At 38.7% G+C, this 25,063-nt stretch overlaps 1 protein-coding gene across 1 annotated transcript in view; it reads right to left on the bottom strand.

The window, feature by feature from the left end:
• Positions 1-1,379: 1,379 nt before the first annotated feature.
• The window catches only part of QRFPR (pyroglutamylated RFamide peptide receptor), a 54,863-nt gene continuing 31,179 nt past the window's right edge, over positions 1,380-25,063 (bottom strand). The window contains exons 2-6 of the mRNA XM_023217621.1: positions 13,949-14,107; positions 10,052-10,113; positions 6,092-6,327; positions 3,725-3,822; positions 1,380-3,015 (exon numbers count right to left, since the gene is read on the bottom strand). Coding sequence (XP_023073389.1) covers positions 2,615-3,015; positions 3,725-3,822; positions 6,092-6,327; positions 10,052-10,113; positions 13,949-14,107 — 956 coding nt within the window. The 3' untranslated portion in view covers positions 1,380-2,614. The remainder of the gene's footprint in view (positions 3,016-3,724; positions 3,823-6,091; positions 6,328-10,051; positions 10,114-13,948; positions 14,108-25,063) is intronic.

Below are 25,063 nucleotides of genomic sequence, written 5' to 3'. Positions count from 1 at the left end.
AGTGTCAGGCAGTCTGTGGCAGAGACAAAAGGTGAAAAAAGCAGATGGCTGAGTAGAAGACAAAGGGAATAAAGACTCAAGGGACTGTGAAGTCAGAGAAAAGAGAACAAAAGGCAGTAGTCAGGTTCATTTTGCAAATCCAGGGTGAACTCTCTATGGACTCACAGGCTGTGTTATATCAGTGTCCGGACTCAACGTCCAGATGAGACTCACAGCTTCTTTGGCTAATAGTAGGGCATTTTCAGGAACAGATTGGACCACATTTACCTTTTGAAGCTTCATAACAGAGCAAAGGGATTGTATGTTTAAACGACAAAAAAGGTATGCTATTACTGCTACTGTTTCTAAAACAGCTTTAATGCAATGTGAGCAAATTTTTTTTTTTTTTAAAGGCTTTCATAAGATGTCTGGAAATTTTACAGTAAATATTTGCATTATTACCTTATATCTAAATATTTAGGAATTACAAGAAACTTCTAACCTTAATAATTACATGGTCAATAACAGTGCAGATTTATCTGTTTTTCATTAAGTCATATTTAGACATGTATACACCAAATGTAGAAAGAATTATATGAATACTTACCAACTGAGTAAGGATAACCAAAATCAGTGAATCCAATTCATTTTTAATGGCTTAATGTTTAATGATAATCATTGTTTTGCCATAGGGTAACTAGATATGACAGGCAGTTTATATAAATAACCCATAATTAGTCCACTTCAGTAAAAACTAAATAATCAGTCTCTCTCTTTTCTCTTTGTGAATTTTGCAGTGTCATATTGACAGTTTTTCATAATACTGTACATTGTTTCATCTTTGTCTTTTTCATGCATGCTTCACTGACACATATAAAATTAAATGTCTGTATCTTGAAGATCCCAACAGTTAGTTCCTTGGTTACCAAATCTTAAAGCTTTTACCCGTAAAATGTCCTATAAGCTCTTAAGCTTCTCTTCCTGTTACCTAGCTGGGAGAATAAGTGCTGGAAAACTGGAAATGGAATAAACACTTTGGCTGTGAGGTTGATGCTGGACTTTGGGAATCTTAGCTGTTGAAAGGAAAATGACAGGGTGCTGTGATGGTGGCCTCTGTATCCATGACATCCGGGAACCAGAGAGAAGATTGAAGAGACAAGGATTGCACTTAAGGGAGGTTGGGGTAAGGAATATGGGTGGGGAACTCTATTGCTCTTCTTGACCCAGTTCTTGAGGGTCAGCCTTGGGCACAGTACAATTTCATGGGCTTGGAGTTGATTCACACCCTCATCTACTAACTACACAGAAAATTCCTTTTATATAAGAAATCCCATCAGTGAAAATAAGGGGCTTAAAAAGATAACCATATGAGATAGTTTTGTCTAAATATATCACAGAAATGAGGTTCCCCAAACTTTCTTCTTTTGATTAGAGAAACCAGTTACAACACAGGCATGAGGGGAAAGTTGGGCAGGGGTCGGGGAGGGTCTCAGAAAGGAAAAGAGAACACAAAAGGGGAGATGTGAGACATAGGGAGCTTATGCATCAGAGCTTGAGGCTGTTTAGAGTACAAAGGGCTTGTCTGCTCATGTCTCATTTTGTTCTGGCAGCAACTCCGTGAAGTGGAGCAGGTATCATCTCCAGTTTACAGAGGAAAACATGAAGGCTTAAAAAGGCGATGTGACCTGCCAGTCATACAGCAAGGCAGCAAGGTAACTGGCAGAACCATACAAAGCTCCGGTACAGGCAACTTCCTCTAAGTCTCATTCATCCGTCACTTGGCTGCTTCTCCCTTTGCTTTAACTTTATGATTGTGGCACAGACCTCATGTGCAAGAGACTGTATTACCTAATTTCAACAGTGCAATAAAAATCACATTATAGCTTTGAACTATTAACTTAATTTTCAAGGAAGAAGATATTATTTTAAGTTATTTTCTTATTCAGTCTAGCAATACATAGTCACATTACAGTGGGAGAAAACCTGTGTGGGAGAAAAACTGTTAGCTAAGAACACGATTTCTGTACAAGATTTTTAAAAATCCACTGAAATAATATTAAAAGTACGGTTCACGAATTTTTCAAAAAAATTTTTTTGAGATGGGGAGTCTCGCTTTTTTGCCCAGGTTGGAGCGCAGTGGTGCAATCTTGGCTCACTGCAAGCTCTGCCTCCCACGTTCACTCCATTCTCCCACCTCAGCCTCCCCAGTAGCTGGGAATACAGGCGCCCACCACCACGCCCGGCTAATTTTTTGTATTTTAGTAGAGACGAGGTTTCACCGTGTTAGCCAGGATGGTTTTGATCTCCTGACCTTGTGATCCATCAGCCTCGGCCTCCCAAAGTGCTGGGATTACAGGCGTGAGATACCATGCCTGGCCTTCCATGTCATTTTTTTAAGGCTAGTCAAGTGAAGCAGTGGAAGTGAGAAGAAACACAGAAATCTGTTGAGTGGTTGTGATCAGTTGGTTGTAAACATCACTGCACTTGGACCAGCCTCGTGTCATTTTTTAATGGAAACGTGATTTGTTTTCTTGTCATCATCTTAAGAATAAAAAAAGTATTTGACCTTTGCTCAAAATAATTTTCTCTTTGGGTTACAATCTGAAGGGCATTAATTATGAAGATATTGTTATAATTAATGCCCACTGTCTAAGGTAGAATTCTCAGCCAGTTCAGACCTAAAGAGAGCAAGATGTCGTTTGAGCTTTTTTATCTCCTTTGTCTGTTCACACAATTTGACTTCAATGTTGCCATCACTGAATGTTTCTCCTTTGGTTTCCTCCACTGGATTCTCTCTGAAGGAAAACTTTGCTTTCTTCTGCGTCATGGTAATTCCTGAATTTCCATGCCTTTGTGCTGGAGAGAAGGTTTTGTTTACTATGCAATAACAAACTGCAGACAAAACATTTTTTTTGAAGTTTTCATTCATAAATGCATAGACAATGGGATTACAGATGGAGTTGGAAAATCCAATAATTTGCACGATAGCAAAAATCATCTTGATTGTGACATCATCATATTCCTTTTCAAAATTACCTGAAATAAAGTAATCTTTTAGAATGTATATTTATTTTAAGGAGCATAACGTAAAACTTCTGTTTGTCATCTGTCAAAGATTTACACTTGTACAAGTATCTAAAGGTGTGAAAAGTTCTCAAGATCGTTTTGGGAGAGGTATCTGGTATCTGAATAAAAATAACCTTTGTGATGAGTCTTCACTTAGAAAATCTAGGCTTACAAGCATAGCCTGGTGTCCAGCAAATAGTAGGGGGCTTATAGCATTGCAGCTTGATAACTCCAAGCTTCATGTAAACTGGAAGCAGCAGTAACACTTCAAATGTTCACTTGCCTTACAGAAACAAAATCATACTGAGAACCATGATAAGTCCTGGGTTATCAGAGAGAATATACTGCAGGTCTAAGTATTCAAGTCAGGGTTCTAAATGGGAAATGCTCATAGGATGTCACTCCTTTCCCAACGTTTAAATAGCTTAAGGAGAACAGAAGGAGTAACACGGGAGAGGAATCTCAAAGCTTTTGTCTTCTATAATTAGTAAAGATTTAGTCATAGTCATACATAATGACCTACCACATAATGACCATGTGATCTTGAAGACGTGAAAGAAACATGAAATATTAGGTATTTGATTATCCAAGTGAACAGCAGCACATTTCAAAGATTCATTGTCTGTTCTCACAGGAAATGAATGAGAATGTCTATCAAATGAGAATGACAAGCACTCACCGTATTCAATCATCATATGGACAACATGGAATGGTGCCCAGCACACAGCAAAGAGAGCCACCACTGTCACCATCATAACGACAGCGCGTTTCTTCTTCCTAAACCCACAAGCAAACATTGTATTAGTTAACTTCTCTTTGGCAAATGTGCCAGCTTGATTGCAAAGCTATTAAAGTCTGAGCCTAGTTCACTCAAACATAATTTTTAAATTAAGTTTATGATAGGTTATTTATGAGCTGATTATCATCTTTTCCTGTTGATATTACCCTCATCTTAATATTTTCCATATCATAAGTGTTCTTTGAATGTCTGCTCATTATGGATCTGGCACTCTGCTAGATGCATGAAATGGATGATGTTATTAATTTTCCCAATAAGTCATTTGATAGATGCAGAAATCGAGACACACAGAAGGTTAATAAATTTGTGAAGTTGGATGACTAGTAAAGACTGTATCTTGGATGTGAATTTAGGAAGTCTAACTTCTGTTACTTCAATATAAAGCTCTCACCCACTTTATATTAAAGAGCATTCATGCCTGTGGCAGTAAAATATCAATATTTATAAAATATGGGCCAGGTGCAGTGACTCATGCCTGTAATCCCAGCTCTTTGGGTGGACAAGACAGGTGAATTGTGTGAGTCCAGGAGATTAACACCAGCCTAGACAACATGGCAAAACCCCATCTCTACCAAAAAAAAAAAAAAAAATTATGAAACATGGGAAGCTCCAGGGATACAATTAAAATGAATATCTATATGATATATCTTGTTTTTTTTTTTTTTTTTTTTTTTTTGAGACAGGTTCTTACTCTTTTGCCCAGGCTGTAAAGGAGTGGTGCAATCATGGCTCACTGAAACCTCAACCTGGGCTCAAGTGATCCTCCCACCTCAGCCTCCCATGGAGCTGGGACCACAGGTGCATGCCACTACACCCAGCTAATTTTTAAATTTTTTGTAGAGACAGGGTCTCACTTTGTGGCCGAGGCTGGTCTCAAACTCCTGGGCTCAAACAATCCTCCAACCTCAGCCTCCCAAAGTGCTGGGATTCCAGGTGTGAGCCCCCACACCCGGCCTGATGTATCTTAACAATATGATTAATCAGGGCTTCAAACTAATTTTCTCCATGACTTCTGTAAAGAGGATTTACATCTTCAAGAGCTCTACACATATGCATGGTGCTTTAAGTTTATAAAAACTCATAATCATTATCTCTTATTATTATTATTATTTGAGATGGAGTCTTGCTCTGTCACCCAGACTAGAGTGCAGTGGTGTGATCTCGGCTCACTGCAACCTCCGTCTATGAGGTTCAAGCAGTTCTCCTGCCTCAGCCTCCCAAGTAGCTGGGATTACAGGCACCCATCACCACATCTGGCTAATTTTTGTATTTTTAGTAGAGACAGAGTTTCACCATGTTGGCCAGGCTGGTCTCGAACTCTTGACCTCAAGTGATCCACCCACCTTGGTCCCCCCAAATTGCTGGGATTACGGGCATGAGCCACTGTGCCTGGTCCATTATCTCTTATTTCAACATGGCAGCTTTTTCTTTCAAGGAAGTGGGAGGAACCAACTTAACGATAGGTCCCAAGGTGCTGAACAGTCTAGGGGCCCCTGTACATTGAGAGGAAGGGTTTTTTAATTCAAACTGAGCACTAGAGCACACTTGGAGAGATGATAAAATCCCACCAAATCACCAGACTCCTCCATTTAAGGCTTTTTTGCTTTGTTTCTGATAGTCATTCAGTGTAGATTATTAAATAAATGATGTGGACTACAAGTATCATAGCAGTAAGTCATGTTTCAAAATTTCTATTAATGAGTAAATTCAGAAAGCAAAGCCCTTAGGTAAAAATAAATAAATAATAATAATTTAAAATCAATAGCATGCTTCAGTTTCCAAAGGATTTTCATACAGATCAATCTCTTGTCTTTTAACATCATCTTTGGGTGAGATTAAGTAAGGATGGATGTTATTATGCTCCTTGTACATATGAGGGAAGCAGAGCCTTGGGAGTGAGACTGATTTATATCTTGTGGCTTGTGAGTGATAGAGAGAGTACCCATAGGACCACAGGGTTCTGACACCAGCCCACTGTCTTCCTACCACATCATATATGTTCTAAATTCCAAGTCAGTTTCTACTTACAGCTGTAACTTCCCAGTTGATTTGCGAGCTGGTAATCTTGTTGTTTCTTAACGCCCCATGTAAAACTTCAAGAGTTTAAAGTCAGTCCATGCCTCAAATTTGAATTACAAAGGATGCTTAGACTAAATTACCTAGAGGTTCTCAGAGCCCTGGCAACCATCCCTTCCAGCACAATTAATTTAAAATGTTTTAAAGAGGCGAATATTTCATTAAACAGACCTGGCTATTTTGGACATTTCTTTTCCATGAATAGTTTGAAGCACTGAACCATCCCCAACTCTTTTCTTTATCCAAAGTTCATAACCAATTTTACTGTACAGAATAAGCATCACCATAAGAGGCAGGAGGAAGAGGATGACAAGGATGAAGGTGGTATAGATCTTCTGGTGCACAGGGCTGGTCCACTCTTCTAAGCAGCAGATGTGTTCCTTTTCATAAAGGAAGTCATATTTGATCTTTATAACAAGAAAAATTCATTAAAAGAACCAATAGTCAGCATCAAAAGAAAGAAATCAGCCAAGTATTATTGCAACACAACATTTTTTAAGTTCTTTCAAATTTGTCCCCAGCATGTATTTCAAATGAGATATATTTTTCATTGTTCTTTTGTTGTGAAGCATAGTTTTTCCACTTCACTGCTTAAGTTCTTAAGAGTTTTAAACCATCTTTTATATTCTAAATGGAATTCAGGTCCATAGCCTGTTTACTTTCATTTATTATCTTTGCAACTTCTATTTCCACTAGTCACAAGTTTTCAGTTGACTGAAACAGCACTACACTTGCCAAAGTATATATCGAAAAATATTTTGCAATATTTGCAATATAAAATACATGCTAGGTAGTTTAATATTAAATTATTTTGCTTCTTGAATTGTTGAGATAGATTTTTGAAAGGCATGAGACATCTTTCAGTTGAAAGGTACTGAAAGCCGTAATTTGTTACTGCTACTTCATATATTGCAATGATCAGATTGCTTGGAAAGATATTAAAGAGGCAACTGGCAGCTTTTATTCTGAGATGAATGAGAAATTGGAATTCAAACTATTGCAAATATACAAATATTCAGATTGTACCTGCTGGTTTATTCATACTATTTCTGGTAGACTCATCTTATAAGCTCAAAAGTATTATTAATAACATTTATAAATAATAGAGAGTGCTTTAAGGGCTAGTTCAAGAACAAACTAAATATTTAAAGCATATTCAAAAGTTACTTTTTTGGGTAATAGGAATAAAAATGAGAGAATTTATCAAAACTATTGTCATTTTAGTCACTGTGGAGCTGAATACTTGGGTCTCAGATATATTTCTGCCTACAGTCCCAGCAAATTTTATCACCAGTCTTCAACATGAATTGAATGGGGGAAAGTAACTTTTTGGTTACTCATCAAAGGTAAGAAAATTCAAGTTCTGACCTAGGTGTTACTTACAAACGCAACTAGGAATAACACTCACTGAAAAATAATCTCAAGATTCAAACTCTCTGGAAATAGGATGTTAAAACAAAATTCATTCTGACTCCATAGAAGCAAAGCCTGCAAAGGCCTGTGACCGGGGGGGGCATGGACTGACACATCTAAGAGCATGCTGGACTGGGCGTGTTGGATCAGGTTCACATATCCCTAGGGACTACGGACTTCCTGACTTCGGCAAAGTCCTGACTATGGACTTCAGCAAAGACTTCCTGAGGGCATGCTCAGACGGTTTTATGGAAAATTTCAGATCTTCTATTTCTAAACACACACTTCTCTAAAATTCCACTGCCTAATATCGTCCCCAAGTTTGAAGTGTCACGCTGGGTCTACATTCCCATTTCCTCCTTCATAAGCACCCTTCTCCCAACTTACCGAAGTCACATCTCTCACCCAAACTGAATCTTACCGTGGGGCACCAAAACGAGAGATAATTCAATGACCGATGTCAGTGAAGCCACATTGGTCAAGGCATCACAAACGCATGGCAGGGCTTTGTGCTATTCTCTCTCTTAAATATATTTCTATTCAGGGTAAAGCCTGGCAGAGAAAAAAAGGTATTTGACAGGTGTTGAGAAGTTGTGAATTCACATTTTTCATACAGTAAGGAGGCAGGAGCAATGACAACCTTAACCATCTCATTGCTTCTATCACCTGAAAATTGACAAATACATCACTCATGAGAGACAGCTCAGTACAAGTGAAGCAGAGAGCGAGTGAGAAATGCTGAAGGCAGGGAGATTTGTATCAGCCCTGTCATAAGTTCAGAGTCCCTGCAAGCTCAGGACGATATTAGGCAGTAGAATTTTCGAGAAGTGTATGTTTGGGAATAGAAAATCTGAAATTGAAGAGTGAAGACCTGAAATTTTCCATAAAACCATCTGAGCATATGCCCTCAGGAAGTCTTTGCTTGTCCTAAAGGAATTTAGGAGTGAGATGGTGGCCACGGGATGCATATTAAGACATTTGGTTAATCAGATATTTTCCTGACAAGGAGTAATTTTGACTGGACTGATCGGTTTGACAGTGAGGACTGGCTTTGACAATGACATGACACGCATTTTCTACAAATACAATTAATTATATATTTAAAAAATACTTAGAGTATTTTTAAACATATAAAAATAATTTTTCTATATTAAATAAAATAAAATGCTTTTATTTTATTTAAAAATGGATACACCTGTTTGTTTTCTATGGGCTAGAAATGGACCACACGATTTAGAACTGAGTCATTATGAAAGGGCTTCACCAGTCTGGGCTTCCCGCTGGAGATAAGGGCAGCGTCCACAGACAAGAGCTGGGATGATCCCTTGCCATCTGGCTAGAGGTCTCAGTGCGGTTATCTTTGAGAAGTCCTGAAGCAAGTAATCAGTCACAGGCAATACCATCACACCTAGAGGGCACTGATTCCGGTGACATCTGCCCCCTTCCTCTCCCTGTTTTCCTCATCAGCTTCTGACAAGAGAGAGGCAGCCAATGGTATGGGGGGGCGGGGAGAGAAGTGGGGCAGGGGAGAGAAAAAGAAATACAAGGAGAAGAAACAGAAGAAGCTGACCATAACTCCTTCACATTTCTAGGCCTGAAAACTATTCACACTGAGGGAAGGGAAAAATTGCAAATTGATTAAATAAGAGTATGGATTTATGTAATTGTATTCCTGGACAGGACAGTTTAATAACAAAACTCACACTATTCTTGTGAGTGAAAGTGACCAGAGAAATTTTATTATCTGACTGGAAGAGTTGCTCAAGATTTTTTCATCCATATTTCACCCAGAGGACTAAAAAAGTCCTTAGATGCATTTTTACAGCTAGCAAGGGAAAAAATAAAATTATTTTCTGCTCTCAACTGTGGAGTCCAGGTCGTTCAATAAATTAGTTACACGAAAAAAAATCAGGCTACTTTTTGAATGTTCTCTTATCTTAGGCTCATTTGTTATCCTTGAGGATGACATGACATGGACCGTAAAGTTTCACATTTGCCTATCTCTATTTTAAAGGGTACAAAGGGATAAATCATTTAAAACTTATCTTAGAGGGTATGTGAGCAACCCCCTAGTGTCTTTGAAAACCGCTACCTGGGTAGATCACCTATGCAAGACATGTTAAAGTTCACCCTAACAGACAGGCTGGGCTGTCTGAAACCAACTCAGCGCTCTCCTTCCTGTGAATCCCAATGCATGGCTGGGCCTGTCTGACAAAGGTGTGGGGAAAGGAGAGAGGCTGAATAAGATGATCTCCTGACATGTTTCCAGTTAGAATTTCAATGTGTCAATGAATAGGTGGCAGGTAAGAAAAGACTTATGAGAGTTAACTAAGTAGATAATTTATTACAAGTTTTTTACGTGACTTAAAAATAAAAGCAAAACTTAGAGCAATCATTCAACTCTTAAAATGTAACAAAACATTTGGGGACACTGGGAAAAGCATGCTCAGCTTGCAGGAAAATGTAGAAACTGACCTGTGTATTTTTTGAAAATTGTATTTTAAGCATTAGAGTCCTAACAATATATCAGGAAGAGCTAGGTAAAACAGAGAAAATGAACCTTAAAAAATCATTTTATTCCACTTGAAAGACCTCCAGTGAAATAGCTGAGGTCATACAAATTTGCTGTATTGCTCATGCAGGAAGGAAAATAATTACAATTAAGAGGGGTGAGAAAATAGTTCAATAATATGATTATCCATCTCAGCTGGAGTCTACCTCAAGTTGTTGCACGTGCCACATGGGTGATCCTACGATGACTGCCACCAGCCAGACCACACCTGTAAAAGTGTTAAAGTCATCAGAGTATGACACATCCATGCATAATTATCTAACCATCAAGATTCCCTATAAGAGGGCAGCTGTTCTCTGCCCTAGGGTAGTGCCATGGTTTCCCCCGAGGTTCATGTTTCCACTCTTTCACCATCCTCAAAACTGCTGCTGGAATAAACTCCCTAAAACAAGTTTTAAATGTTTAATAGTGTTCCATTGCCTACAAGATAAAACCCAGTTTCCTTAGTATGGCCCATGAGGTTCTCTACCATCTCAATTGCCTGTCTCTCTTCTTTCATTTCAGTCCATGCTATTCACACTGCAGTCCTCTACTGAGGAGTCTGCAGCACTGGTTTCAGTTCCTGTATCCCAGAATGCACTGCGCCACTCCCTGGCCACCCTATTCCCAGTGTCTATCTGTGGACTCATTTTCCAGGACTTGACTCAGAAATCACATTCTCTGGGGAACCTTTGAAGGCCACTGCTATTTCCAAATAAACTGACTACTAATTCCCTGTTGTCTCTACACGCCCTCTAGTGCAGTGTCTTGGTTGCCCTTACTGACTTCTCAATTCCCTACAAATTCCTTGAAAGCAAACACAATAACATTTATTTTTGTGTTTCCTCAAACAAGAGTCCTAGGAAAATTCCTGGCCCTCTGTAGGGGCTGATCCATGTTTGCGGAATGGATGAATAACTTTTAAACATGGCATGGACCACTCTCTATCACCTCTTTTTAAAATCAAATGTACATTTATCTTAAGCACCATCACATGGGCATTATTTTCTTATTTAGAAAACAAACACTGATAACTTCAGAAACCAGAATGCTCTTTCCAAATTTCCTGTCTTCCACAAACTTGTTGAGAGGAATTGCTTTAATTATGTACTCTTAGAAAAGAAAAAAAGTGATTAACTACCAACAACAATTTCAACCCATGTGTTTTAACAAACATGGAAAAGGACAGAACCAAGAGCTCCAACTTTGATTTGGGGGAAAAGTTTCCAGCTCGAACTCTGTTTGTTCTTTCTACATTGGGTGGAATGTTAAGAACACAGTTTATTTATTTATTTATTTTTATTTTTTTAGGCAGAGTTTCACTCTTGTTTGCCCAGGCTGGAGTGCAATGGCATGATCACGGCTCACCGCAACCTCCGCCTCCCAGGTTCAAGCGATTCTCCTGCTTCAGCCTCTCTAGTAGCTGGGATTATAGGCATGTGCCACCATGCCCGGCCAATTTTGTATTTTTAGTGGAGACGGAGTTTCTCCATGTTGGTCAGGCTGGTCTTGAACTCCCAACCTCAGGTGATCCGCCCACCTCCGCCTCCCAAAGTGCTGGGATTACAGGCGTGAGCCACCGTGCCCGGCAAGAACACAGTTTATTGCTTTGGGTTTCAATGACTCAATTAAGCCATAATTGGGGTTTATTATAAAGAAACACATAATCTGGTGCTGCCTATAAAAATTCATCATGATCCAATGATACCTGGTAGCTGTAGGACTCACAGGTCTGTCTGTCTGGCTGTCTCTATTTCTCACTCTCTCTTTCTCTTTTCTGTCTCCCTATTACCATACATATCTGTTCTATTTTAATCACATATAGTTATCTTATGTCCAATCATTTTTCTGGACTTTAGTACAAATTCTGGAGGAACTGAGTCTAATTTGTATAGCTCATTGCCTACCTTCCTGGACGGTTCTGAGATAGAAGGGCTACAGTTAGATGAACAATACTGACACAGTGACCACATCTGGGCAAGAAAGCCTGGAGGATCTAGGCCAAGCTTGTCCAATCTGCATGTGGCCTAGGAAGGCTTTGAATGTGGCCCAACACAAATTTGTAAACTTTTTAAAAATATTATGAGATTTTTTGTGATATATTTTTAAAGTCATCAGCTATTGTTAGTGTTAGTGTATTTTATGTGTAGCACAAGACAATTCTCCTTCTTCCAATATGGCCCAGGGAAGCCAAAAGATTGGACATCCTCTGTCTAGGTCTAGGCAATCTCAGCTGGAAGGAGGAATGGGACGTGACAGACAAACAGTGACTGACAAGGCTGGGTCACAGTGTGACAGAGCTACAGGAGACGTTAGACAACAGTTCACAAAAGCCCCCAGGGTGAGATGAGTCTAGTTGATTTTTAAACCTTCTTGTTTCCTATATCTCTTTTGAGTAGGAACTCCCTTGACTGCCTATTATCAACTATGCTTTGAGATGTTGTCACTCTCACCAGTTCTCTTTCCTTGAAATAACTCCCCTCCTCCATGTAATCCTTTCCTTACTCACTTTCCATCCCCACATGCTGTTTTCAGGTGTTATGATGTTGGAAGGATATCAATTATTAAAAGCCCAGAAATCTCTGAATTCTTAGTAGGAAAGATATGACATGAAATTAAAACTAACTAAAACTAACACCTTTCTCCCCTAATGATTTAGCTGTTATTTTCAAGCTATTTAAGATGACTTTGGCATTGCAAAGCCTGCAGGGGTTCTTTCTGTAATTCCACAGCCCGATACTGGCTAAATTCTTACAGCAGAAATAAATGTTTACTCATTCTTCTCAAGTGAGATATTAGTAAAAATTGCTTTATTCGATTATCACATTAGTTGCTTGCTACACCTCTGGTTATTTGCTATATTAAATTCAAACCACTGTGAAGTACATTAAGGTTTTAAATGGCTCAATTATAATTACTGAATAGAGAAATGCTTCCACTTTACTGTGTTAGACCTTAGGGCATTGCTTCAAATTTACCATTTACTATGAGGTATGTGTTCATTGTGACTTGCTGACTCAGGACCAATTACAGCAAGCTGATGATCCAGAAACGCCTAAAGCAAAAGTATGAAGTGGGTGGAATGTGCCTTTGCCAGGCATCCCCAGCACTCAGAACCCACTGTTCTCCTGTACCCTGTCACTTTCTACCCTTGTGTACTCATCACAAGGGCAGCACCTCTGTTCTCCACTTTTCTAAAAACACATTTCCTGCTCCCTATCATTATCAACCTGCCTGGCCAGGTGCAGTGGCTTACACCTGTAATCCTAGTACTTTGGGAGGCCAAGGAGTACAAGGAGAGGCTGGGGGGGAATGGCTTGAGCCCAGGAGTTCAAGACCAGCCTGGGAAACATAGAGAGACCCCGTTCCTACCAAAAATAAAAAAATTAGCTGCGTGTGGTGGTGAGAACCTGTGGTCCCAGCTACTTGGGAGGCTGAGGTGGGAAGATCATTTGAGCTTGGGTGGCTGAGGCTGCAGTGAGTTGTGATCACACTACTGCACTCCAGCCTGGGCTACAGAATGAGACCCTGCCTAAAAAAGAAAAAAAAAATTGACCTGCCCTTGTTAGCTTAACTTAGAGTCTTCTTATCTCAAGTTGATAATTCCCAGCTGGGCGTAGTGGCTCATGCCTGTAATCACAGCACTTTGGGAGGCTGAGGCAGGAGGATCACTTCAGCCCAGATATTTGAGACCAGCCTGGGCAATGTAGTTGACACTCTGTCTCTAAACCAAAAAAAAAAGATGACAGTTCTCAATCTAATGGACGTTAATGTGGCATTGCCACTGATAGGTTGTCTTAGATTAGCCGAACGTAGTGCTCAAACATTAAAGACGTAAACTGAAAAAGTATATCCAAAATGATACATTTTCAGTGCTGAGGTTAACCTAAAAGAGAGATGATGTGGAGGTGGAGGCAACAGGGAAAGCACTGAAACTCTCAAATTATATTCCAATGCCTACAAGTTAGATAAGAAGCTACTCTTCTGTTTTAAAAATATGGTTCTCTTTATTCTGTAATGAAAAATGTCACTCACACTGCCATTGGCACATCCAGTGGCCTCACCTAGCATTGTGAAAGCCCTTCGGTTGGTGTATTGCCACTTCATTTTAAAAGGATGCACAAGTCCCTGGTGCCTTTCCACAGCAATACAGGTCATAGTGAGGATTTCTGTCACAACAGCGGTAGACTGGACAAATGGCACCATCTTGCAAATGAAAGCACCTGCAGCAAGGAAATAGGACAAATCATACATCAAAACAAAAAGAATAGAGGTTTCATCTGTGTCTTTGTAATTATCACAATCAGTTCATTCTGAGCCTCTGCCAAAAAGTTTGATAACTGTAATTACACTGTAGACACAAAATAATTGAAAAATGTTGCATTGGCTTATCTTTCTCCCTCTAACTGAATTCTACGTTCCTAAATGCTATGCAATTATGTATAATAAGACAACGAGAGGACAAATCCGTATCTAGCCACAGAAACAGCGGAAAAAAAGCAACATGACCTTTGCTTGGGGAAGAGCAAAATCATTGTGAACTGGCCGCCTGGGCTCTACACTACAGAGTAATCTTTGACTCTCTGTTTTCTTTTGGCTTCCTGTCAAATCACAACAAAGGAATGGTTCTAATCAAAGACTCCCATATTTCTTCTTTTATCATTTATTCTCCTTTGGCTCTCTGTCTAAGACTTTATATATGTATTACACCATTACACTCCAAACTGATTTTACTTTCTCTAATGCAACGGTCTCAAACTGGTAGCCACTAGGCAAGATTTGGCTTGAAAACATGCTTTATTTGGTTTACATAATAGTTTAAAATATTTGTCAATCTTTTAAAATGTTTATACTCTCTGCCTGGCCTCTTTACCATCTGGATTTGTGAGTCTTGGTCTGGCACCTCTGGTCTTGAACCCATGCTACTGGCTGCTACCAAATTCTTGATTCTCAGCTACCAGAGAATCATAAACTCAGGGAATATGAAGTTGGAAGACTCATCAGAGGTCATCTAGTCCTAGTTTATACCAAAAGCAGAAATTCTTTCTTCAACTTCTCTCTGAAATGCTCTGCTGAGCTCTGCTTAAACACAGGTTGAGCATCTCTAATCCCAAAATCTGAAATGCTCTAAAACCCAAAGCTTTTTTGAGTGCTGATATGATGCCATAAGTAGAAAATTCCACATCTTCCCTCATGTGACAAGTCACAGTCAAAACACACAAAATTATTTAATATATTGTACACAACTACCTTAAGGCTATGTGTGTAAGGTATATAAGAAGCGTAAATGAATTTCATGTGTAGACTTCGGTCTTATTGCCAAGATATCTTATTATGTCTATACAAATATTTCAACATTCCAAAAAATCTGAAATCTCAAACACCTCTGGTCTCAAGCATTTCAGAGAAGGAATACTCCATGAGAGGTCTCCTTACTTTCATAGCCCTGCTTCAGGTCTTTGCATGGCTTTTCCAGCTCCTTGGAATGCTCTTCCCTGAGATCACTCCCCCACATCCTTCCCTGAAGTCTGCTCAAATGTCACTGTGATGGCTAACTCTATGTGTCCAGTTGCCTGGCTTAAGGAATACCCAGACAGATAGCAAAATGTACTTCTGGGTATGCCTGCGAGGGTGTTTCCAGAAGAGATGAGCATTTGAATCAGAAATGAGTGGAGAAGATCCTCCCTTCCCAGTGTGGTTGGGCAGCATCCAATCCACTGAAGGCGTGAATAGAACACAAAGGCACAGGAAGAGTGAATTTGCTCTCTGCTGAAACTGGAACGTGCACCTTCCCCTGCCCTTTGACATCAATGCTCCTGGTTCCCACACACACCTTCTGACTCAGACTGGGACCTACACACACAGTTCCCCAGGCTCTTGGGCCTGCAAGCTTGAACTGGATCTCCACCACTGGCTTTCCTGGGCATCTAGGTGGCAAATAGTGGGTCATGGAACTTCCTAGTGTCTGCAATTGAGTGAGCCAATCCCTCATAATTAATCTCTCCTAAATATCTCCAAATATCTTATTGGTTCTGTTTCTCTGTAGAGCCCTGACTAATACTGTCACCTTCTCAATGAGGCTGACCTACTCTAACAATCATATTTGTAATTGAGCCTGTCCCATTCCCTATCTCCTCTCATTCCTCATCTCTTGTATTCTACTTTTTTTCCCATAACTCTTTCACATGTTAACATACTGATATATAATATATGTGCTGCTAATTTCTTTTTTATTTTTATTATTTTATTGTTTTATTATTTATTTACCCCTACTAAAATATAGATAATGCCCGAGCAATAATTTTTGTCTATTTTTTTCACTGATGTATTCCCAGCTTTAAGAATGGCAATACGGTAGGCCATTAATAAATATTCACTGAATTGAAAAGAACAAATGAGTAGGAGGCTCGTCACTCCTAAAGGCATCCCATTCTATTTTAGAGAGGCGCTAATTAGAAAAAGTGCTTTTAAACTCCACTCATTTCTAGCTTTGTTCTCAGAGTCTCAGAACCAACCATGCTTTCCAAACAGTGGCTCCACATGTATTTGACAGAAGCCTTTGTGTCACTCCTGTCTTTCCTAGTTGTCTCAGCTGTTTCTCATTTGCTATGCTTTTCAGAGCTTTAAAAGGTGAATGGAGAAGGGAATCCCCATGGACCATGGCCATGCACCAGGCAGAAGGGAACTCACCAATGTTCAGGATATGGCTTGGCCAAGACAGAAACTGTGGGACTGTATTGGCTCCCCAAGGCTGAACACCCTCTTCTGTGACTGAAACTGATGCTTACATCAGCCTTCTGTGCTGGACTTTTCAAATGATTGGCTTCTGTTGAACTTGAAATCAACTTGAAACGAACTGGATCACTTTAACAGAAATTTTGTTAACCCAAGACTCCCTTACCTCCTATCCTATGCCTAAGGGGAAAAACGTACTTAGATATCACTCTAGATACTCCCTTCCCAATCCTTTTTGGGGGCTCCAAATGGCAACCCAAGAACCAATCCCACTCACTTCTATTCCTTGTTACAGTTTCCCAAGACAAAATCCTGTTCAACTTTAAGGCCCTCTTTTGTTTAGAAAGATGGTTTAGATGCCAACCGTGGGAATTTACTTTCAATGTTAATAAATTCCACTGTGTTTGAATAGTTACTATACTGTGAATAAATCAGTTTACCTCAAATGCTGGTTTGGATGTGATACTTGAATACATGAATATGGGTATAAATTATTAATCTGCATATTTATTCTAGGTTTTATCTCTTTTCTTGCAAACTTAATCTGAACTTTTTCTATTGAGAAGAACCTTGTACTTTTAAACATTTTATACACAATTTGGTTGAAAGGCAATATATTTTAAATACTGCTATCCAAACAAAAGAGAATTTTTGCTGCATTCATTGTAGTGTTATCTCATTATAGTGTTATCCATCCCAAATATATTCAGTTTGTGTATTATAGCACAGGATGTCTGTCAATTGATTCATTGATATCAGGATACACTCTGATTCTGCTTTATCTGATCTCTTAGCCACTCTGAGCTTCAATTTCATCATTTGAAAAAAGGGATTAATAACACCCATCTGGTGCTGACGAGTTGATGGGTGCAGCACACCAACATGGCGGAAGTATACATATGTAACAAACCTGCACATTATGCACATGTACCCTAGAACTTACAGTATAATTAAAAAAAAAACACCCATCTGTCATAGGACTGATGTATTTCATAACGTGACAGAAACGCCTAATACTGGATACATTCTTTAATAAATGGCAGCTCTTTTATCATTGGGCAGCCCTATTAAAAGAATTAAGGTAAATACGATACACTTGGGGATGACGTGTTCTTTGTGGATAAACTGACCATTAAGGAATACCTAATCTAATAACCTCATTTCCCAGAGAAAGACACTGCAGTTTAAAGAAGTTAAATGATGTGCTCATGTCCGCACATATATTTATTGACAGAATGAGTCCAGGTTGTCTGACTCCAGTTCCTTCCGTTACGTCACCCTCACTTATCTTATGCCCAAGCTATGTGGCAGTTTTCTTGTCTATCTGCTCATAAATCATCTGTTTAATAACCCACCTGTGAATTTCACACCAAGCTGTAGCATAATCTGTCATTTTACCGTTTTAATAAATTCGGAACAGCATTTGCCCTATTCATTACTTCTGACATTTCTCCAACCAGCTCTCTAAGAAATTACTGAGTGTTTCCTTGATCACATTTCCAAGTTTCTTCAATGTTCTGTCATGTAATTTATCTAGGATGTAGGTTTGAGTTCTTTTAAAAATAGGTACATGCTCTTTTGCTATCTACTTACTTATCTTGGGTATTTATTTTCATTCTAAACATTTGCCCTTTTTAATTGAGAGAGCACTTTTCAAGGTCTAGAAGACTAAAACAAAATAAACATTGAAGAGTTCTGGTTTTTCTCTGCCCTTCATTAAGCCTGACTATCATCAAACCTCCCTTTCTTTTTCAGCTTCTTGTTCTGGTAATCTCTTTGTTAGCTCTTCAGTCAGCTTATTCTACCTTTTATCTTTCCCAGTGTGAATTGTATGGGTCTAAATTATTTGTAAGAATGTGTCTTGTGAAATTTCTTCCCATAAACATGGTAATTTTAAACTGGGATAATCCTACATTCCCTGCAAAGGACACTGTTTACTTGGGATGTCCTTTTTTATCCTTACAGGACAATCAGATGTTAATATCAAAGTTGTGCTTCTTAAAGTCAGCCTGAAATGGGTATTTCTCATATTTTGATATTCCAGCATCCACCTCACTTCTCCAAATGGCAACACGATTTCTTGTTAGAATATTCACTCTCCCCCACTGTGGGCAGGTTAGGTAAGAGCTCCTACTTAGGAAGACAAAGCAGTAGTAGGCGAGATCCTTTTTAGTGTTGAAAGGTTAAATGCAGATGGAAGAGAGGTTTGGGGTGGTGTGGTCACCTGCTCACCAGATCATAAGTGCTAATAGGTCACTGCTGAGTTATGGCTACTGAACTCTGAGCTCCCTTGGTCGCTTTCTGTTGTAGAGCCATTCGTTTAGCTTCACGCTGATCCTGTGAGCCTTCAACATCCTTCCAATACATTCCCTTCTCTTGAGTTACTTAGCTATCAACTGTTGCTTGCAACGAAGTAGAATTATTTGATATACTTCTCTTTTGCTACCTTATTCTCTGGAAGGTAGGTGTTTTAAAATGTAGCGTACTATGGGCTATGTTCTCTCTGTATGTACTGTTAACTCTAAGATTAGACAGTCCTCAATCCTACTACTACAGTTTGCCTCCACTGCTGCTTCCATTTCTACTATGTCTGACTCTTGGGATAGAGGCTACAATCATTTTATTTTGCCTGCTGGATTAGGAACAATTGTTTTGGTTTAATATCTACTGCCTTCAATTTCCAACTTTAACTCATTTATACAACTTTATTGCGCAAAACATGAACCTTTTGCTCTCACTGAGAATGGTGTTCACTCTTCTATCCACTCAGCCACCACCACACAGAGCAAGTCTCAATTCAAAGAGAAGCAAGACTACATTATTTCTAAACATGATGCTTGAAAATTGAAAACAGTTTGGGCAGTGTTTGTATCCACTTTAGTGTGTAACAGTGACTTTAAAAAGGATCTGAATGGAAAGGACAGAATAAAAAAAACAGTCTTTAACTGTAGAGAAGATTAAAAACATTAATTTAGAAAATGATATAATGAGGTATAATTGCATGAAAGTATCTAATGATAAGAACTACTCTGTGAATAATTTGTTCCAAGGTTGTTGAAAAACAGGTGAATAGACACATTGCAGTTTATAAAGGAAAGGTCACTTGATGCAACCGCTATTTAAAATAATGGTCTAACAGATTATAAAACAATCTGGCATATAATTACCTTAATTTCATGTACCAAATAAATCATATTCAAACAGTCTATGCATCCTTGTCCCAATACAACCTGTAGGTTTCTAGTTGCATCTAATGTGTTGCATAGTTAAGCAGCTTCTAATGAGCAAATTTACCAAATCTTGAATCCTATTTCATTCCCCTCAACCACATCCTGTTGTAGAAGAGTAGGAAACAAGTTAAATATAGTCAAGATTAGAACTGTTGTACAAGTGTGGCTGAGAACTACACAAGAACAGACCTATGGACTTCTTCAACTGGAAAGCCCTTCCAGAGAAGATCCAGGCTCGTGGCTCCATCACTGTTCCAGGGAGCACTGTATTTCTACATGGTGCTGTAGGAGTTGCCTATAGAGAGGGGCAGGCCAAATGTGAAGAGGCAGAGAGGGCTCCAAGCTCAGCCCTGCATCAACTAAAGCAGCTCCAACTGTATATAGCATAATTTGCTGGGGTCCCAGCATCTAAAGCATCTGCAATTTTAAGGAATATTTTATAAGACTCCAAAGTAGACTCATCCGATATACACTGGAATATTCTGCTGATTTAAACTGTAAAGACTAAAGATGAGAACCTTAATTGCTAAATATTTTTAAAATAGATGTACGGTTGGCCTCTTCTAAAATCTCAGCCCTCCCAGTAATTATTCCTATTATGCATAATACCATTACAAAGCACTCCAAGTGATTTTCCTGTGACTTAGAAACTTTCCACTAACACTTTTATCTGTATAACAGGAGAGAGGGAAAAATTTTATCCAGAGGAAGGAAAACCTGGCTCAGGGAAAAGTGGAAGACAAGAGAAGAGGCTGAAGGAGCCTCAGCTTCTGCTGAGTGAAGGGAAATGGAGAAAAGTCCTATGGCTGCCAGGTGCCAAAAGAAAGAGGAGTAAAGAGACTGCAGTGGGAAACTTACAGGTGAAGAAGATGAGCCACTTTTTCTCTAGGATTCTTTCTGGATTCATAAAAGGAGACAGAGGCTGCCCTATTGGCCCTGAGAGGGACACTTACCCCACTCTATGTATGTACCACAGTTGGTTTAACCATTCATTCACAGGAGGACATCTGGGTTGATTCCAGTTTTTGACTTACAAATAAAGCAACTGTTTGTGTACAGGTTTGGGTGATTTTCATGTCTCAAGCATGTAATTTCTGAGTTGCATGGTAATCATATATTGTTTTAGAAGAAACTACCAAACTCTTTTCCAGAGTAGTATCATCTTACATTCTTGCTGGTAATGTATAATTGATTCAGTTTCTCTACATTCTCACCAGCATTTGGTGTTGTCTCTATTTTTATTTTCACCATTCTGATAGCTGTGTAGTAATAAATCGCAGTGGTTTTCATTTGCATTTCCCTGATGGCTAATAATGCTGAACATCGTCTCATGTGCTTATCTGTATCTTTATATCCTCTTTAATGAAATGTTTCTTCATATCTTTTCTCTATTTTCTGACTAGACTGCCTTTTTACTGTTGAGTTTTGAGAGTTCTTTGCATATTGTAGACACTGGTCCTTTTTCAGATAGGTGCTTTTTAAATATTTTCTCTCAGTCTGTAGCTAGTCATTTTATCTCTTCACACGGGCTTTCATAGAGCAAAAGTGTTTAATTCTGATGAGGTTCAATTCATCAATTGTTCCTCTTATGCACTGTGATTTTAGTGTCAGTTAAAAATTCTGAGAACTCTGTGTCTAGTCCTAAACTTTTCTCATTAAAAAAAAGTTTTACAGTGTTACATTTACATTTAAGTCTACATAATACATTTTGAGTAAAATGTTGCATAAGGCATGAGATTTACTTTAAGGTTTTGTTTGTTTTGGCCTATAAGTGTGCATTTGCTCCAATACTATTTGTTGAGCAGGCTATCCTTTCTCCACTGAATGGCACCTTTGTCAAAAAATCAGCGGATTACATGATGTAGATCTATTTCTGGGTCCTCTATTCTGTACCATTGATCTACGTCTATTCCTCCACCAACACCACGTCATCTTGATTATTTTATATACCTATCAAAACCCATGGAGGGAGCAGGCAGATGGGCAGGTCATGGGGCTCCGACCCCATGACAGTGTCTAGGGATAAATGTTTACAGCTCCTGAAGCCCTGCTGGGCATGTGCTACAAGGTGCTCTTTTAGTTTTGCCCTTTGTAGGCAGCTTGTGTTAGTCAGCTCAATTAGATTCTCTGCCTTATCGCAAGGACAGAGGGCTTTCTGTATCCCGGGATTCTTGCCTTGGTATACCGGAAGAACTGGATCACCTGTGGGCTTGGAGAATGAGTGCAAGGATTTTTACTGAGTGATAGCTCTCGGTGAAGTGGATGGGGAGGCCCGAACGGGGATGGAGAGGGAAGGAGTGGGAAGGTGGTTTTCCCATGGAGTTGAGTCATGGGCTGTCATCTGACTGCCCCGCCAAACTCTGCGGTTGTTTTGCCGGCTGGTTGCCTGCTGGCATCTGCTGGTGCATAGCGGTGTGCTCTTAGGCTGGTGCGCTCCTTTCAACTTCCAGCTGCTTGTGTCTTCTTCCACTAGCGTGTTCCTTTTGATGTCCAGCTGTTTGTGTCTGTGCCCACCAGGGTCTCAGGGTTTTTATAGGCACAGGATGAGGGCGTGGCAGGTCAGGGTGGTCTTGGGAAATGTAATATTTGGGCACAAAAACAGAAATGCCTGTCCTCACCTAGGTCCATAGGCACAAACCTGGGGGCGGAGCTCTAGCCAGGGACCATGTCTTTCCCTTCCCAGCACTTCCCTGCCCCCTTCTTGTATCATTAATCTATAGAAATATGATTGTGTCTTTATCTTATATGCTGTGACCTTGCTGAACTCGCTTATGTTTTTGTAGATTCTTTGGACTTTTCTACATAGAAAATAATGTCATCTGCAAATATAGATACTTTTGTTTCTTCCTTTCCAATCTGCATATGTCTTACTTATTGTCCTTCTTTCTCTTAGTGGCTTCTACTTTGAGTGCAATTTTGCATAAGAGTGGTGAGAAGCAGACATCTTTGCCTTGTTCTCAATCTTAGAAGAAAAACATTCAGTCTTTCACCGTAAAATATGATGTTAGCTGTAGGTTTCTTGTAATGCTGTTATCAAATTGAGAAATCTCCTCTCTATTACTAACTTGCTGAGAATTTTTATCATGGATGAGTGTTGAAATTTGTCAAGTGTTTTTCTTTGTTAATTGGTGTAATCATGTGATTTTTCTTCTTTAGCTTGATGGATATGGTAGATTACACTGAGTTTGGAATTTGAGCCAGCCTTGCATACCTGGAATAAATCCTACTTCATCATGATGTATAATCTTTTTTATACATTGTTGGATTCTGTCTGGCATTATATTGATATTTTGTGTGCCAAAGTTCATAAGAGCTATTGGTTTGCAGCTTTCTTTCTATTGAACTTTCTTTCTCTGGTTTAAGTGTCAGGGCAATGAAGGCCTCATAAAGTAAGTTGGGAACCATTTCTTCCAATTCTGTTTTCTGGAAGAGTTTGTCTAAAATTGGTATTAACTCTTTTTTAAATGGCAAAATTTCCAGTGAAAGCACTTGGGCTTGGAAACTTCTTTCTTGAGAGCTTTTTAATTACAAATTCAATTTTTTTATCTCTTACATTAAAAAATTTTTATCAAAGAATTATGAGCATTTGGTTTAAAATCAGAAGGGCTACAATAAAAAAGAATAAGTGTCTGCCTATTTCCCAACAACCATTTGTTTTTAATTCTACTGTTGGGGGCACTACCATCTCTAAATAAATTGCCTTATACAGCTTTTCTTTTGATTTATTGATTCCAGATGATATATAGATTGCCTTCTTGGGTAGATGGGCTATTGGTTCACTTTTGTCATTTCCCACTGTTGCTTCTTCCACAGCTTCTAATTTTCTTACAGTTATAACACTGTCTTCAGTAACTTATTCGGAAAGGTTTTAGGGGACGTATTTCTTAAATTCTAGCATGTAGTTTCTTCTACTTTGACTTTTAAAGTAATATATTAACACCCTCTTCATTAGTCTATTAGCTTCCAACAGTTTATCTTGTCCCCCACTTGTGAGATGATACCTCATCTCTGCACCTCTCTCCTCCTATTTTTGCATTCTTCTTTCTCCAAATGTCTTTTATCTATACCTTTACATTTACTCTATCAAGACTGATAGCTTTTCATTCTGTTCTACAGCCATATTAAGTATTCTTCCCTTGGCCTACTTTGTAATTATAAAAGATTAAAACCATAAACAGCATTTTAATTACTATGACTAATATTAACTATAAAGCCAATGTGTATGTTTTAAACATATCTCCCTTTTAGTGACTTTATAGTCAAGATCCTTGTGAATATATTTATTACTCTAAAGCATACCGTATTTTAATCGGCTTTTTATATGGATGCAACTTTTTTATAGAGTATTTTTGTTTATTTAATTTTTCCTAGAGTTCTGGGTTGTGTTTCTTTTTTCTAGTTGGAAGAGGAAGCATATATCTTCTTCACCACAGTACAGTAGTTTAGAGTATAGGCTCTAGAATTGGGCTGTCTGAGCTTGAATCATGGGTCCATCACTTGCTGTGACCTAAGGCAAATTATCTTACTTCACTGTGTCTTGGGTTTTCTTATCTATAAAATGTAAAAATAATAATAGTACTTCCCTCATAGGACTCTTGAAGGATTAAATGAGAAAACAAGCCTATTGTGTTTAGGCCAGTGTCTAGTACTATGTGAAAATGCATTAGCTATTCTTATTATTATCATCATCATTATCATTTTTACTATTACATCTCAACTTTTAACATCACACATATACTGCTTGGAATCAATTCCACTGTTTGTTATTTTAATACTTCTTTCTAGAAGACCACTGATTTCCAATTTTGATGACTGCAGTCTCTGTTTTGCTTTGTTTTGTTTTTAATGACTGCTCTACAGCTGTCATCATTAAATTCATTTTCAATCGATTTCTTCTCTGGTTTTTTTAATTTCATGGTTTTTCATTTCTTGTATTTTACCCATATTTTGTATAATATTTTTCAAGTAATTTCTTCAAAATAATAAGGAAAGTAAGTTCTTTACATTCTTATATATCTTAAAATGGCTGTAGTTTGACTTAAATTCAACATCATCTGCCTTTAGAAAGTTGAAGACCTTACTTTATTGACTTTTAGCATCCACTGTTGGTGCTAACCTGTCTATATTGTCAGCTTGATTTCTGCTCCCTTATCAATATCCTGGTTACTATTTGGAAGATTTTATTGATCTCTTTGTAACTAGAAGTCTGAACTG

This window comes from Piliocolobus tephrosceles, chromosome 3, assembly GCF_002776525.5.
Source record: "Piliocolobus tephrosceles isolate RC106 chromosome 3, ASM277652v3, whole genome shotgun sequence".
In the NCBI taxonomy this organism is placed as follows: Eukaryota; Metazoa; Chordata; class Mammalia; order Primates; family Cercopithecidae; genus Piliocolobus; species Piliocolobus tephrosceles.
This window is presented reverse-complemented; position numbering and strand designations above follow the sequence as displayed.